This window comes from Carcharhinus amblyrhynchos, chromosome 7 (assembly GCF_965287045.1).
Source record: "Carcharhinus amblyrhynchos chromosome 7, sCarAmb.v2.hapA, whole genome shotgun sequence".
Classification (NCBI taxonomy): Eukaryota; Metazoa; Chordata; class Chondrichthyes; order Carcharhiniformes; family Carcharhinidae; genus Carcharhinus; species Carcharhinus amblyrhynchos.
This window is the reverse complement of record NC_137330.1, coordinates 89,446,959-89,464,313: the sequence shown is the minus strand read 5'-3', so window position 1 is coordinate 89,464,313 and position 17,355 is coordinate 89,446,959. Positions and strand designations below refer to the sequence as shown.

At 42.7% G+C, this 17,355-nt stretch overlaps 1 protein-coding gene across 1 annotated transcript in view; it reads right to left on the bottom strand.

Moving 5' to 3' along the window:
* mdn1 (midasin AAA ATPase 1) overlaps nucleotides 1–17,355 on the bottom strand; it is a 187,776-nt gene that overhangs the window by 157,510 nt on the left and 12,911 nt on the right. Inside the window, exons 5-11 of the mRNA XM_080192761.1 lie at nucleotides 10,697–10,889; nucleotides 6,226–6,435; nucleotides 5,663–5,794; nucleotides 4,946–5,049; nucleotides 4,240–4,354; nucleotides 1,821–2,023; nucleotides 619–700 (exon numbers count right to left, since the gene is read on the bottom strand). Of these exons, the coding sequence (XP_080048887.1) occupies nucleotides 619–700; nucleotides 1,821–2,023; nucleotides 4,240–4,354; nucleotides 4,946–5,049; nucleotides 5,663–5,794; nucleotides 6,226–6,435; nucleotides 10,697–10,889 (1,039 nt within the window). The remainder of the gene's footprint in view (nucleotides 1–618; nucleotides 701–1,820; nucleotides 2,024–4,239; nucleotides 4,355–4,945; nucleotides 5,050–5,662; nucleotides 5,795–6,225; nucleotides 6,436–10,696; nucleotides 10,890–17,355) is intronic.

Below are 17,355 nucleotides of genomic sequence, written 5' to 3'. Positions count from 1 at the left end.
GCAGTGCTTATTTTGAATGGTTACACACTGTTGCCACTTTGAGAATGGGTATATTTGTGGAGCCGCCTCTTCCTGCTGATTGTTTAGTTGTCTATCACCATTCACGGCTGGATGTGGCAGAACTGCAGATCTGATCAGGTTAGCTCTATTACTTGCTGCTCATGTTGTTTGGCACACAGGTTGTTCTATGTTTAGCTTCACCAGGTTCACACCTCATTTTTAGGGTGTATCTAATGTGCTTCTGTCATGTCCTCCTGCACTCTTCATTAAACCAGGATTATTCCCCTGGCTTGGGTGATAAACTCGAGTGGGGCGTATGTTGTGCCATGAGGTTACAGATTGTGGTTGCGTGCAATTCTGTTTCTGATGGCCACAGTGCCTCATGGATACCCAGCATTATTGCTAAGATCTGTTTGAAATCTACCCCATTTAGCACAGTGAATATACCACACAACACAACAGCAGGTATCAAAGTGAAGAACATACAGATTCAATCAACATTTGCAGAAATAAAGAAAGTTTGTAGCATTTGGACACTCCTTGCCAAGTCATTTTGGATTAAAAAATGCAGATTTTTCTTTCTTACATTTGTCTGATATAAATTCACCTTCTCCTTACCTCCTGAAAAATGTGAAGAGCTGTGGAAGGGGAAGTGCCGTCAAAATTATGAATGATGCGTTCACACCACTTCAGTAAATCTCTGAGCAGAAAAACAAAAGTACAATTTAATGTAAAATGGTAGACTTGCCATTAAAGTAGTCAACAACATGGTGATAAATAATGCTGGCAACACCTACAAACCCAAGAAAATTGACGAAAGAATCAAGTGGAAACATGAAGAATTTTATTTAAAACAATGATTTATAATCTGGAATTGGGAGTTGGGTTAATGCAAAGCAACGCAACAAAATGAAAATGAACTTTCAAAAGTGAATTGGATAAAATTTGAAAGGAGTAATTTACAGGGTTATCAAAGAGTAAGACTGCGGAAGAAACTGGACAGACCTTTCAAAAGATACAAAAACAGAAAATGATGGAAAAACCCAACAGGTCTGGCAGCATCCATGGAGAGGGAAAAGAGTCAACGCTTCAAGTACATATGACTCTTCTTTGTAACTGAAGAGAGGAAGAAATGTGATGGATTATACACTGCATAAATGGAGTTTAGAGACAGTGATATGTGGGAACTTAGAGATTGTAAAGATGTGTTGGCCACAAGACAGAGGAAGTATGAAGGGCCACAGAAGGTGCTGATAGTGGCATATGGATAAGGTAGCAAAACGTGTTAATAGAAGAGCAGGTCAGTGCTCAGTAACATCAAAATCTAAAAGAACAAATAACAGATGGCCCAGCATGTGGGGGAACAAAAAAAAATGCTTTGGATATCAAAAAAAGTCACAATCTAAAGTTGAACTTACTGTTGAAACCCATGGTCTGTAACTTACCCGTTTCATCCGTTCTCAAACAGTACATAATCCATTTTCATTTCACTTCTTTCAGCTTCTAACAGGCCCACATTAACCTCTTCTTATTTACTTACCTGTTTACAATTTACTTTTGAGTCCCTTATTCCTCTGGTATTCTATTCTCTCCTGATAAATTCCAAAATCTTCCCACTCATCAGCCTTACTATCCTCTTTGGTAACGTTCTACAAGTCCACTGTTTTGGTCTGACAACTTATTATATAGCAATTTTCCTATGGAGTAACAGAATGCTCAAAATTTCTGGTTACAAGTCAAAACTCTCTCTTCAGCATTGTTTTAAATGCACTCCTGATTAGTGGGACACAAATCCCTACTAAAAACAATTTGTTGCAAACCTTAAAGATAATCCCCTTCCCTCGAGGCACAAGTCTTTATCTTCAGTTTTTGTTTCACATTCATCAGGCACTTGTTGTTTGTTTCCTTGGTTTCCAGCTAACTTGACTTGTGATTCTTGATGTTTCTTGCCAGTCAATTGGCAATAAATGTCCAAAAGGCGGTCGATTACTATTTCCAGGCTTGAATACCGGTTTACTAACACCTGCGAGCAAATAGTTTAAAGGTTTTAAAAGTTGAAAGAATAAATACTCAATCACTCTTCAACACCATAAAATTTACATGTTGTCTCTCTATGTGCCATTCTGCAGTGGTAGTAGCTCACAATTTTCCACTTTCAGACATATGCCAATGGTACAGTTGAAATTTACAGAAATATGCCAGGCATTGAGGCCTTTTCTAAAGGAATCATCTAGCCTGAGACAATATACATCAAAACAACAAATGTTCTAATTTCTATTAAAACATTTCCCTCAATGTCTGTAAATGATCTGTCACAAAAGGGTCTTCTATAGAAATTCATTCTAACGCCTCCCCTTAATGAGTTTTTAAGATTTGTTCATTGGATGTCAGCATCACCTATCTTTGATTCTGTGTTTAAATTGATGATCTCATATCTGGAGAGAAAATATGCTTCCTGTTTTGTATCGAGCATTAGCACTGAACATAGTCAAGTCAGAGAAAGTTTATACAGTTATGCGCTGGTCATATTAACCTGGCAGGCTTAAACAAAAGTCACACTACAACTGGAAGAAAGAGTTAGGATTAGCAATCATTATTCAGATTGGAGAAGGGTTACAGGTGGTCTTTGTAGGGTCCACTTTTGTGTTTTCACCTCCAAGTGCTCCGATGTCCTCCGCAGTCCAAAGATGTGCTTCTTAGGTGGATTGGCCATGTCCCAGGTTATGGGAATAGGGTCTGGGTCGGATTGTTGTCGGTGCAGGCTTTTTGGGTGAATGGCCTCCTTCTGTACTGTAAGGATTCTACTAAATGATTTGGACACAAGTGCAGGCAGTATCAAATGTGCTCAGGCAAGGTTGGGGTTGGCAAACAGCAAGCTGGACCCTATAAACTCGTAACTTTGTGAAAGGCTTTCAGAACAGACATGTTGACATAATGAGCAGACATTTAATAAAACTGTTTGAAGTGATGCATTCTGGGAAGGCAAACAAGGAAAGGAGCATAGACTAAAATGGAAAAGATACTCGAGGATTTGGAGGGTCAAATAGTATTTCTTGAAAATGAAAGTGCAGGTTATTAAAACAATGAAAGACAACAGACATATTTCTAAAAGCTCAAAATGCTGAAGCATCAGAGAAAATAAACATGGGGGAGTAAAAAGGGGAGGCAATGATCAATTTGTACTTGAAGACAGCAAAGCCACAATTACTGCTTTGCATGCAGTTTTGATGCCGATTATAAAAACGTCTATCAAGATCTTGAATAGCAAAGACTGGGCTGGGATCAATTTAAAACTGTAACTAAAATGAATGATGTGAGAATAAATCTCTTTATCTGGAGGGTTAAAAGGATGGAATGCTTTTACCTCATGAAATAATTGAGGCAGGAATTGATCCGTCTTTTAAAGAAAGAACAAAAACGAGGAAGATATGGCGAAATCAAGGGTGATGAAAGCTTCAGATTTCTCTCAAGAGTCAACACAGATTCTATGGAGTGAATGGCCTCCTACGCTGCAAATTGCTAGGGCCTCACCTGCACAGTGACGTACAATGAATATGTCTGCAGACACGCAGTGGTGCAGGAGGACGCAAATACATGTAGCTAGTGGCAGATAGATACAGACTTTGATATTGCATAGCGTGCAAGGACGAACCATGAAGTGATTCCTAGAATTACATCAATTCTCTTGGTCTCAATTTCCAAATACAACTTTGAGGGTTAAGATAAGGTATGAAGGTGGAGCATGAAAGAGGGAATCATAGAATCCCTACAATGCAGAAAGCGGTAATTTGGCCCATAGAGCCTGCACTGACAACAATCCCGCCCAGGCCCTGCCCCTGTAACCCACGTATTTACCCTGCTCGTCCCCATTACACCTCGGCAGCAACTGAGCATGGCCAATCAACTTAATGCTGAGATGCCGGCGTTGGACTGACAGTAAGAAGTCTCACAACACCAGGTTAAAGTCCAACGGGTTTATTTGGTAGCAAAAGCCACTAGCTTTCGGAGCACCGCTTCTTACCCACGAAAGAGCAGCGCTCCAAAAACTAGTGGCTTTTGCTACCAAATAAACCTGTTGGACTTTAACCTGGTGTTGTGAGACTTCTTACAATCAACTTAACCCTCACATCTTTGGACTGCGGTATGAAAGTGGAGCATCCAGAGGAAAGCCACGATGATCTCAATAGAATCAGAACAGTACACAGATGAAAGAATCTGAATAAAGTAAAATAAACTCACTTCCTTTAGTTCTGCCCTGTTCATGTTGTCCAACTTGATTTTTGTCCACAGTTTGTCCAGCAAAGCTGCGTGACTGTTTTGTTGTCTATACCAACCAGCGCTGCTGCTGAATAACCTACAATAGGTGACATACAAATTCAGTGACTTGCAGATGAGGAAAGAAAAATAGCTCAAGTTTCAGCACTTGGCACAACTCAATGCTTGCTGTCAAATATCCTACTGAACAGTAGTTTCTCTTCAGCAATAAATCACAATAATGCATTTTTGTTTCGTCCTAACTCGAGCAGGCAAATACAGCTTAGCTAAAAGTGCCTGATGTGGATTCCTCTGCACTGTTATTTGATACAAAATATACAGGTTGGCATCCTGTGTAACGTTACTAAATGCAAGACCAGCAAAAATGTCTTTCATTTCAAAGAGTGAAGAAGTTTACTACAAACAATAGGTATTAGAATAAGTAATTTCTCTTCCGTGCCTGAAAACAACCCCCTCATCACATTTATCAATAGGTGATAACTGGCATTTCAGATCAGCTGCCCGCTATAGAAACAGTCAAAAATTCAGTCATTTCACAGGTGACTGATTTGCAATCTCAGCTCGAGCTGGGCAACAAGTTGATAATTATATTTTTTTATTCCTCAACATCCTCTTTTGAGCTAGCAGGACAGTCACTGCTAAACCAAATCGGGACAACTGTTATTCTAACCTTCGAGTGGCAAAAAACTGGAATCCAGGTGCTGCCTTTATACAATCGCCATGGCCAGGAATCAGAAGATCACCCGTCTCCAGGAGAGGTATCAGCACTGATATCTGTAATGCAGTCAAATAACGACGTGAAAACAAAGTAAACTATCGTACACGCATGCAACTAAATGGTCATTGAAGCTATGCATTTATCTGTATACTTCAACACAATTTCACATCTGACCACTAAAACTTTCATTGTAATTTAGCTGGATTGTCAACGAGCTGTGTTCTTCAGCAGATTTTACCCCCAACAGGAAAAGCTCTAAAGTAAATCAGTGTAAGAAACAAGTAGACAAAGCATAAATAGCCCAGGTCTCAGTGGCTCTGGCCATCTGATCCCTGTGTAGGGAACCATGCATCAATATTTCCAGGGTAAAACCAGCAATCAGTAGTTTAAACTGCTTGCCCAAATACCACACCTCAGGACTTCCTCAGAGTCCCAGGATGCATCAACAACTTATGTGAGTTGTTCCTTGCTCCCCTTGTCAGAAGATTTAGGCCTGTAAAATTATAATCCACTGCAGATGATTGCATACTAAATCATGTATATGCTGCATATCAGAAAATAATTAAATAGCTCTGTCGATTACAATGCACACATTATAAATTCGACACATTTTTAGTGAGCAAAACCGTGGTTTAACGCAAGTGTAAAATATTCTAGGGGATTACATACTACATCCAAAGGTGCATAGTCAATGTCCTCCAATAGAAGCCAATAGCCATTAGTTACTGCTTGAGTCAAGGATCCAGGCTGCCAAACAAACTCCCCTGGGATATCCGCACAGCGATACATTCCCAACAACATCTAAAAACATAAAAATACATCTCTGAAATAGAAGTTAAGTGAGTCACCATTGTTAAAACATGCAACTTCCTCGCTGGTCCAAAAAAGTTCAATCTAGCTCAGACAGAGGAGCAAACATGCAGAAATTTGGAAACAATCAAGTTTATGGTAACATGGGGGCAGCAGAGCGATTAGTACTGTAGCCTCACAGCACTCGGGACTCAGGTTCAATTCCAGCCTTGGGAGACAGCGTGGAGTTTGCATGCCCCTCCCCACCATGTGCTAGAATGCAGGACCGAACCCACAAATTTCAATAAACTTGAGTTGTAATTTTGCCTTGGTCAAAATTGGCGGGACAAAAGATAAAACCTCTGGCTAGTCACGGGACTTCAGCACGGCATCAAAAGTCCACTGGTGCCTTCTTTTATGAAAAAAATTTACACATTCCATACCTTGCTATCAGTCTGGTCCCCAAGTTGCACTTTTAGAAATTCGGGTGGCTTCTGTCGACCTGTAAGGGCTGCTAAGTATTCCACTAAAGTGGTTTTACCACAACCAATTGGGCCTTCTAGCAGCACAGCATTCTGGGACACTACTGCCATTGCCAAGTTCTGCAGGTAACCATAGGTGGAAGCTACTAGCACAAGAGGCTGACTGACACACTGGAGGAGAAAAAGAAAGTATTATCAAAACCAGCAGTGTTTTAAAATATAATTAACTTTCACTCATTTGAAATCAAGTATCGGTAGACATTGCATTACAAAGAGCCGCAATGACAAAAAAGGTCAGATTTCAAAGCTCTAGAAAATTCAAACTCACAAGTGGCATTATACCGACTTCCGATGAGGCCAGCATTTGGAAATCTTTCACAGACATTCAATTACCTCATGCTTCAGAAGCACTAAGTATTTATATATAGCTATGTCAATGTGCACACAAATCTCTGTATAAGCAGGCCACAGTCAAAAAAAAAATGAATGAGCAATCTACTGCACTAAATGCAACTGCAATATCAAATTCCTATTCCTTTACTGAACTGATAATTCTCCACAATGCAGAGCACAAGTTTAATGTGATAATAGGTGGCTTGTCACGTACAAATAGGAGCAGCACAGAGCAGAGTTCAGCTTTCAAGAGCATTCATCTGAGGTGCATATGTAGCTTGGAGAGTTAAGTTTCCAACGTAGCCTGTGATGTACAATCCTGGAGCAGTGCAGATGTTCCCGTAATCACCATCTATCCAGGAAATATCTCTGGTAAAAACTGCTGGTATCGAGGTTCTCAACTTGATGAACAGTTGGGAAAGGATAAAGATGAGCATTTGGTGACTAGTGGAGTGCCCCAGGGGTCGGTGCTGGGGCCTCAGCTATTTACCATTTATATAGATGATCTGGAGGAGGGAACCGAGTGTATGGTGTCGAAATTTGCTGATGACACCAAGATTGGTGGAACGGCAAATTGTGCAGAGGGTGTGGAAAGTCTGCAGAAGGTTCTAGATAGAATGGGCCAGGAACTGGCAAATGGAAATTTAATGTTGGCAAGTGTGAAGTTGTCCACTTTGGTAGGAATAATGGTAGGAAGGACTATTCCTTACATGGCGAAAAACTGCAGCATGCAACGGTGCAGAGGGACCTTGGGGTCCTTGTGCATGAGTCGCAAAAACCAAGCCTGCAGGTGCAGCAGGTGGTCAGGAAGGCAAGTGGGATGCTGGCCTTCATAGCGAGGGGGACTGAATATAAAAGTAGGGAGGTCTTGCTACAACTGTACAGGACACTGGTGAGGCCGCAGCTGGAGTACTGTGTGCAGTTTTGGTCGCCACACTTACGCAAGGATATTTTGGCCTTGGAGGGAGTGCAGAGGAGGTTTACTAGGCTGATACCGGAGTTGAGGGGGTTGAACTATGAGGAGAGGCTGAATAAACTAGGCTTGTACTCGTTAGAGTTTAGAAGAATGAGGGGAGATCTCATTGAGACATATAAAGATGATGAATGGGATGGATAGGATAGAGGTGGAGAGGCTCTTCCCACTCAAAAGGACAGTAGGACTAGGGGGCACAGCCTCAAGATAAAGGGGGGGCGGTTTAGAACGGAGTTGAGGAGGAACTTCTTCACTCAAAGGATGGTGAATCTCTGGAATTCTCTGCCCGTTGAAGTGGTGGAGGCTGCCTCGCTAAATATATTTAAGACGCGGGTAGATAGGTTTTTGGGAGGCAAGGGGATTAAGGGTTATGGGGAGAGGGCGGGAAAGTGGAACTGAGCCACGACAGATCAGCCATGATCTTATTGAATGGCGGGGCAGGCTCGAAGGGCTAGATGGCCTACTCCTGCTCCTATTTCTTATGTTCTTATAATCCTGGCCTTGCCAGAGATGCTCACATCCAAAAGGACGAATCTGAAACTTGGAAGACTATCACAAAGCTTATGGTTGACAAGAGGGAGCTGAAGTGCACAAATGGCAGTAATAAAAATGATATAGACATGAATAAGAAAACTTTTTTCTTTGCAGCTGCAATTCAACACCCCACATGGTGCGTTAGCTCCCTAATACCAGATAACCATTTCAGACAGGAAACCGGACAACAATTCTACTCTTCCTAGCTATCCAGTGGACTACTTCAAAACCTGGATAAGTCAGGGAGTGAACAGTTTCCTTTCTGTCAAATTCAGGACATTGGAAAGAAAGAAAGAAGCCTACAAGATGCAAATGGAATGCAAGACACAAGCTATCCTATATTCTCATGGTATCCAAGGAACATGCAACTGCATCAGATTTCCAAGGATGGAAAATCTCAAGTATCTGAGGTCCAACTCTTACATTCCAGAACATTGGAGAGTCCAAAGATGTGCAGGTTAGGTTGACTGGCCAAGTTAAATTGCCACTTAGTGTCAGGGGGATTAGTAGAGTAAATGTGTGGAGTTACAGTGATAGGACATGGGTGGGATTATGCTTAGTACAGAGTCAATAGGCCAAATGGCCTCCTTCTGCACAGCTGGGATTCTAAGATATGATGTGATTGGGAGAATGAGGTTTCCAGGGTCACATGACCCAGAGTTAGGGATTACAGTTTGCAAATGTAGAAAACGAGAAATACAAGAAAATTTCACGTTCCTGAAGCCATCCAGTTGTGGGTATCTGCAACGCCAGCAATCGTGATATGGGGAAGGTAATCAGAATCCACACAGGGACCTGATGAAAGGGACAATCCGAGGTGTAGAATACAGTAGTGTGGACAGTTAATTAAACACCATTGATGGATTCAAACTAGGGTGAGCAAAGACATTGGAAAGTCAGCAAACTGACAGCACAACAACTACACAAATGTAGGAAATTTACAATAGGTCAAGATAATTTTCCATGTTTTTGAGGCTGAAGGATAAATCCTTCAGAAAGGCAGTACAAGTATGAGGGGCGAAACTGCCTCATATTTATGCGAAGTAATGATGCAATCATGCCAGAAATTGACAAAGTCTGGTTTTGGGTGGGTGAAGTGGCATTTGACCCGAAAGGCAATAGTGACTTTTCAACAGGATATTGCGCAGCACTCTGTATAAACAAAAATGCACAGGTACGGGTTTCACATCGGATTGTTGGCAGGTGACATCTGATTCGCCTGCCTCGCCATCACCTCAGCACTTCAATAATGCAGCCACCCCAGCACACTTCAAGCCAGAGGGAGTTGCTGGGTCGTCATGGCTGCCAAACACATTCAGACCCGGGGCTCCCATCTCTTCATTGAAGCCTGTGTCCCAGCAAAACAAGGCAGCCACAAAGGTATGGGGCAGACTTGCCTGTGACACCTGACCCCCCACAAAACAAGGGCCTGCTCCATGGGTACTCTGCCAATTGAGTGCACTGACCTCCAAGTTCCTCTCAGAGTACCACTCACTCAGTGCACACTTAAGTCTAGTTGCGCACCATGTTCACGTGGGGGTCAAATTTGACGTGGAGAATGATTCTGGTGTGTGGACCCCAATAATACTATGCCAATGTATAAGAACGTTCCCAACTCTGCATGGTCGGAATTGTGGCCTTCCACAGACAGGGGGAGGGAAGAACTGGGTTTATCATTTACACTGCCAGGAAACACATTTTCCATTCATACCGCCAAACACGCCCATCACGAACAGGAGCGGAAAATCCCAGCCTAGCAAGCATACAATCTCTGTTAGAACGTTCCTTCATGAGGATGTCTAATGAGAATAGGACTGGGGCCCACTGCAAAGTTTCTGGTGCTTAAATAATATCCCAAGGGCAATGATGGCTCACAGAAAAAACTGCCACATCAAACAGAAGATCCCAGAATGTAACCTTCCTATTGGAATAGGGAATTCGGAGGAAACTCCTTTGGCCAAAGAGTGTCGAGGATGTGGAACTCACCACCACAGGGATGAGCACCACAGAAGCACATAGGGGAAAGCTAGACAAACATAAAAAGGGAATACAGAATTGAGACGGAGCAGGAAAAACTCAATGGCGAAAGATCAGAGGGGGCTGAGTGCAGAATAAACACCAATATGGCTGGATGGTCTGTTTCTGTGCTGTATACCTTATGTAATCTATGTCATTTTCTGTAAACCATGCCCCAGGTTGCCTTTACTAGATGGGAGCAGAGACGGCAAAATAAAAAAAGTAGCCTACCACAGGCAAAGACTCTACTCTGACTCTTACTAGTTCAAGAATCTGTACTACAATTGGCTTTGTACTTATCCACAAAGCTGCTTCAGAATGTCTGAATTCATAATTATAATGGCTGCAAGGCTGAACAAGTTTGTAGGAAATATAAACTGACAGCAGAGTCAATGTATTGAATTTACCAATGCAACGCTAGGCTTCTCTGATAATGTTATTCATCATTTAGGATAGACTGGCCTCAATAAAGAATCATTTATTTTAGAATTTTACTGTCTGAAAATAGCTTTTAACCTGGTCCTGGTGGGCAAGTTGTTTCCGTGGTAACACTACTCCACATACAGCCACAACATTCTCGGACAAATCTCCAGACATTATGTGCCCTTGTGCATGAGTTAATTGTTTCGCTTTCTGCCACGTTGCTGTTTTCGGATTTGTCAGAATCAAAGCTTTCTCCACATTGAGAGACAGATCTTCTTCCAACAACCTTCAAGACAAAATTCATTTTTTAAAATTAATAATGGCAGAATAAATCCATAAATCCAAGTTTCACATCAACAAGGGTGACTAGAACACAGAAATAAAAATATATGAGGGAAGGTAAGTAAAATTAATTTTCACTTATTAAAATAAAACTGTCTTGAACTTGAAGCCTCTCTACATAGCATACGTACACACATCCTTCTACCACCTTTGGTCTATATTGCTTCAGCATGATTTTTAACTATTCTGTCTTCAGAATGCCAAGCATAAAATCTCACAAAGATTTTAATTAAATTATGTCGTTCATGATGACAGAAGTAACTATCACTTGAGAGTAATTAAAGTTGGTGGTGGCACAGTGGTTAGCACTGCTGCCTCTCAACGCCAGGGACCTGGGTTCAACTCCAGCCTTGGGTAACTGTGAAGTTTGCATGTTCTCCCCATGTCTGCATGGGTTTCCTCTGGGTGCTCCAGTTTCCTCCCACAGTCTGAAAGACATGTTGGTTAGATTGACTGGCCATGGTAAATTGCCCGAGTGTCACAAGGTATATAGGTTACAGGGATTAGCTGGATAAATATATGGGGTTATGTGGATTGGGTCTGGGTAAGAGTTGGTGCAGACTCATAAGAACATAAGAAATAGGAGCAGGAGTAGGCCATCTAGCCCCTCGAGCCTGCCCCGCCATTCAATAAGATCATGGCTGATCTGTCGCTGCTCAGTTCCACATTCCCACCCTCTCCCCATAACCCTTATATCCGGTCCTGGGGACTTGTCCACAATCAGCCCCTCCAGTCTGTCGAGCACCGCCTTTCTAGTAACAGTAATGTCATTAAGACCCTCCAGTCCTACCACCTTTCCATCGCTAACACCCGGCAAATTATTCACGTCCTCCTCCGTGAAGACAGAAACAAAAAAGTTATTCAATACCTTAGCCATATCCCCATCCCCTACCACTAGGTCCCCTTTCTCATCCTCTAAAGGACCAACATTCACCCTAGCCAGCCTCTTCCTTTTTATATATTTATAAAAACTCTTGCTATCCTTTTTTATATTAAGCGCTAGCCCAGCTTCATAGTTTCTCCTACCCTTCCTTATCAACTTCTTTGTCAATTTTGTTGACATTTAAACCTCTCCCAATTCTCTTCTCGCCCACTACTCTTAGCTACTCTAAATTCCTCCGCTTTTAGTTTAACACTTTCCTTCACCTCCTTCGTTATCCATGGCTTATTACCTCTCCTCCTACTATCCTTTTTGACCATCGGAATAAATTTCCGTTGAGCACCAAGAAAGATCTCCTTAAAGATCCTCCACTGTTCCTCAACAGACCCTCCCTCCAACGCGCTCTCCCAGTCCACATTCGCCAATTCTTCTCTCATCCTACCGTATTTCCCTCTATTCAAACAAAGGACGCGTGTCCGGGAACCCACTTTCTCCTCCTCCATCTGCACCAGAAACTCCACCATACAATGATCACTCTCCCCAAGAGGATCCTTCACCACAAGGTCCCTAATTCTACCCGCTTCATTACATAACCCTTAATACCCTCGCTTATCAAAAACCCATCAACCCGCGTCTTAAAAATATTTAGCGAGGCAGCCTCCACCACTTCAACGGGCAGAGAATTCCAGAGATTCACCACCCTTTGAGTGAAGAAGTTCCTCCTCAACTCCGTTCTAAACCGCCCCCCCTTTATCTTGAGGCTGTGTCCCCTAGTCCTACTGTTCTTTCTGAGTGGGAAGAGCCTCTCCACCTCTATCCTATCCATCCCATTCATCATCTTATATGTCTCAATGAGATCTCCCCTCATTCTTCTGAACTCTAACGAGTACAAGCCTAGTTTATTCAGCCTCTCCTCATAGCTCAACCCCCTCAACTCCGGTATCAGCCTAGTAAACCTCCTCTGCACTCCCTCCAAGGCCAAAATATCCTTGCGTAAGTGTGGCGACCAAAACTGCACACAGTACTCCAGCTGCGGCCTCACCAATGCCCTATACAGCCGCAGCAAGACCTCCCTACTTTTATATTCAATCCCCCTCGCTACGAAGGCCAGCATCCCATTAGCCTTCCTGACCACCTGCTGCACCTGCAGGCTGGGTTTTTGCGACTCATGCACAAGGACCCCAAGGTCCCTATGTACCGTCGCCTGCTGCAGTTTTTCGCCACCTAAGTATCGATGGGCCAAATGGTCTCCTGCAGTGTAGGGATTCTATGACTCTATTCAGACCACAAGTTTTATTTACACAGTCCTTCATGGATTATGGTCTGTCTACCATCATGGTTTTAGTGAATTGCAAAACATCAAGTAACATATTGCAAAGACTAACCAGTTGCTATCGATATCATGCCTGCCTAATAAAAAAAAATTTTATGACCCATTGCAAATTCCAAATAAGTAGCAAAGCAAGAAAAAAAAAGAAAGCCATAAAAATCAAAAGCATTGAGTGATTCAGAAAGAATGTTTACGAAAGAAGGGGAAGTCCAGAACTAGGGGTCATAGTTTGAGGATAAGGGTATAAGAGGATAAAACCTTTTGGATTGAGAAGAGGAGAAATTTCTTCAGCCAGAGAGTGATGAATCTGTGGAATTCACTACCACCGAATGTACTGGAGGCCAAAATGTTCCCTGACATAGCTCTTGGGGCTAAAGGGATCAAGGGGTATAGGAAGACGGAATCAGGATATTGAATTTGATGTCCAGCCATGATCAAAATGAATAGGAGCAGACTCAAAGGGCCTAATGGCCTACTCCTGCTTTGTGTTTGAGTGATGTGGAGATGCCTACGTTGGACTGGGGTAAACACAGTAAGAAGTCTCACAACACTCTGGTGTTATGAGACTTATTATGTTTGAGTGGACATGCCAATATTGAGCGTCCTGCACTCAAAGTAAATCTCAATGCCACATTCCTGCCTATCCAGACAACCTTTCACCCCCTTGTTGATCAAGAATCTATCTGGCTCTGCCTTAAAAATATTCAAAGACTCAGGCACCACACCCTTTTGTGGAACAGAGTTGGAGTTTCACGATTCGGAGAAAAAAAACTTCTCTTCATCTGTCTTAAATAAGCGGCCACTTATTTTTAAAAAGTGGCCCCTAGTTCTAGATTCTCCAACACGAAGAAACATCCTCTCCACATGCACCCTGTCAGTATCCCTCAGGATCTTTAGGGTTTTGACCAAGTCGCTTCAAATCTTCTAAATTCTAGTGGGTACAGACATAACCTCTGCAACTTTTCCTCACCAGACAATCCAGCCATTCCCGGTATTAGTCTTACAAACTTTCTCTGAACTGCTTCCAATGCAATTGTATTTTTCCTTAAATACAGGAGGAAGAATTAAAAAAAAATCAGTATGTTATTTAGTTGTAGGGAAATTGCTCTACTGTACAGAGGATCTGGTTGTCCTGGTCCAAGAATCCCCAAACATTAGTATGCAGGTACAGCAAGTTATTAGCAAGGCAAATGCAATGTCATTTATTGGAAAAGGAATGGAATATTAAAGGAGGGAGGTTATGCTTCAGTTATATAGGGTATTGGTGAGACCACATCTGGTACATTGTGTACAGTATTGGTCTCTTTGCTTGAGAAAGGATACTCGAGTACCTTAGAGGATGCAGAGGAGATTCACTAGATTGATTCCAGAGTTGAGGTTTGGCTTATGAGGAGAGACTGAGTAGACAGGGGCTATACTCATGGGAATTCAGAAGAATGAGGGGAGGGAACTTATAGAAACATAAAATTATGAAGAGAATAGTTAAGGAAGAAACAGGAAGGTTGTTTCCACTGGCATGGCCTCAAAATAAGGGGGAGCAGATTTAGGACTGAGTTGAGGAGGACCTTCTTCACCCTAAAGGAGGAATTCTCTGCCTTAAAAACATTCAATGAGGTAGCCTCAACTGCTTCATTGGGCAAAGATGGACGATTTTTGAACAGAAAAGGAATTAAGGGTTATGGTGAGCTGGCGGGCAAGTGGAGCCGAGTCCACAAAAAGATAAGCCATGATCTTATTTGCGGAACAGGCTCAAGGAGCCAGATGGCTATTCCTGCTCCTTGTTCTCATGTTCAAAGGTAGGTCAGAAAGTAAGTTATTAGTTACTATACATTTAGTTCCTACAATCTATTAATGACTTGATGTAAATGGTTGAAGCCTCACTAATCCCCATGGTACTTCAATAGATGCAGTTTGCCTACCAGAAATAATCCACTTGTCCCTGTTTTCTGCTTCATATTAGCTAATCAATTAGCTAACATGCCTGCATGACCCTACGATGCAGCTTATCAGAAGTAGGGGACTCGTCAACCTTTAGTTCTGATAGTTCTCCCAGTCCCTTCTTCCCTTTGACTTGTGTTAGGGTCCTCTCTTCTTTTTCAATATTTAATTTTCAAGTATCCTTGAGATGACTTTTGTATCTTGCGGAGGTGATAGTGGATGCGTTGGTGGTTATTTTCCAAACGTCGCTGGATTCCGGGGAAGTGCCGGAAGATTGGAAATCGGCTAATGTTACGCCGTTGTTTAAGAAGGGTGGCAGGCAAAAGGCAGGGAATTATAGGCCGGTTAGTTTAACGTCTGTTGTAGGTAAAATGTTAGAATCCGTCATCAAGGAGGAAATAGCGAGGCACCTTGAGGGGAATTGCTTGATAGAGCAGACGCAGCACGGTTTCGTTAAGGGGAAGTCGTGTCTGACAAATTTATTGGAGTTCTATGAGGATGTGTCTAGGGCGGTGGATAGAGGAGAGCCGGTAGATGTGGTCTTCCTTGATTTTCAGAAGGCGTTTGACAAGGTACCTCACAAGAGGTTATTGCAGAAGGTAAGGGGGCATAGAGTTGGGGATAGGGTGTTAGCGTGGATAGAGGATTGGTTGTCAAATAGGAGGCAGAGAGTGGGGGTTAATGGGTGCTATTCGGATTGGCGGTTGGTGACTAGTGGAGTGCCCCAGGAATCGGTGTTGGGGCCTCGGCTATTTACCATTTATATAGATGATCTGGAGGAGGGAACCGAGTGTATGGTGTCGAAATTTGCTGATGACACCAAGATTGGTGGAACGGCAAATTGCGCGGAGGGTGTGGAGAGTCTGCAGAAGGATCTAGATAGGCTGGGCGAATGGGCCAGGAAATGGCAAATGGAATTTAATGTTGGCAAGTGCGAGGTGGTCCACTTTGGTAGGAATAATGGTAGGAAGGACTATTACTTACATGGCGAAAAACTGCAGCAGGTGACGGTGCAGAGGGACCTCGGGGTCCTTGTGCATGAGTCGCAAAAACCCAGCCTGCTGGTGCAGCAGGTGGTCAGGAAGGCTAATGGGATGCTGGCCTTCATAGCAAGGGGGATTGAGTATAAAAGTAGGGAGGTGTTGCTACAGCTGTATAGGGCATTGGTGAGGCCGCAGCTGGAGTACTGTGTGCAGTTTTGGTCGCTGCACTTACGCAAGGATATTTTGGCCTTGGAGGGAGTGCAGAGGAGGTTTACTAGGCTGATACCAGAGTTGAGGGGGTTGAGCTATGAGGAGAGGCTGAGTAAATTAGGCTTGTACTCGTTAGAGTTTAGAAGAATGAGGGGAGATCTCATTGAGACATATAAGATGATGAATGGGATGGATAGGATAGAGGTGGAGAGGCTCTTCCCGCTCAGAAAGTACAGTAGGACTAGGGGGCACAGCCTCAAGATAAAGGGGGGGGTGGTTTAGAACGGAGTTGAGGAGGACCTTCTTCACTCAAAGGGTGGTGAATCTCTGGAATTCTCTGCCCGTTGAAGTGGTGGAGGCTGCCTCGCTAAATATTTTTAAGATGCGGGTTGATGGGTTTTTGATAAGCGAGGGGATTAAGGGTTATGGGGAGAGGGTGGGAATGTGGAACTGAGCCACGACAGATCAGCCATGATCTTATAGAATGGCGGGGCAGGCTCGAAGGCCTACTCCTGCTCCTATTTCTTATGTTCTTATGTAATACAAAAATACCTGCTCAACAGTTCTGGTATTTCCTTGTTTCCTATTATTAATTCCCCAATCTCATCTTACTCGTTTCCTTTTCCAAATCACTTACAAAACCAGATAGTAAGATTTTGTTTTACATTTCTAGCTAGCTTTTTCTCTTACTCTAATGTCTCCCTCATTATTCTTAATCATTCTTTGTGCATTAGATTAATAAAAACTTTAACTAATTATCCAACCAACTCATCAAGAAGCGTCTGACAAGAATGCTTCCCAGAGACCAGTTGGATTAAGTGCTATTTCCCACTGCCAGTGTTTGAAACATGCCCATGTTGGAAAATGGTTCCAAAATTTAATATAAAATATCTGACCCACTTTTCAGGGAGAGACATTGCTCTTTATGAGCATGTGTCACAAATCACATGACTGGAATTCTCCCAAAAAATTCGAAGTGTCCAAACTTGCATGAAAACTGGAGTAATTCATGCTGTTTGTTTCAGTGGGAGATCAGAGAAGCAGTGCCCACACTCTGTGCACTGCAGAG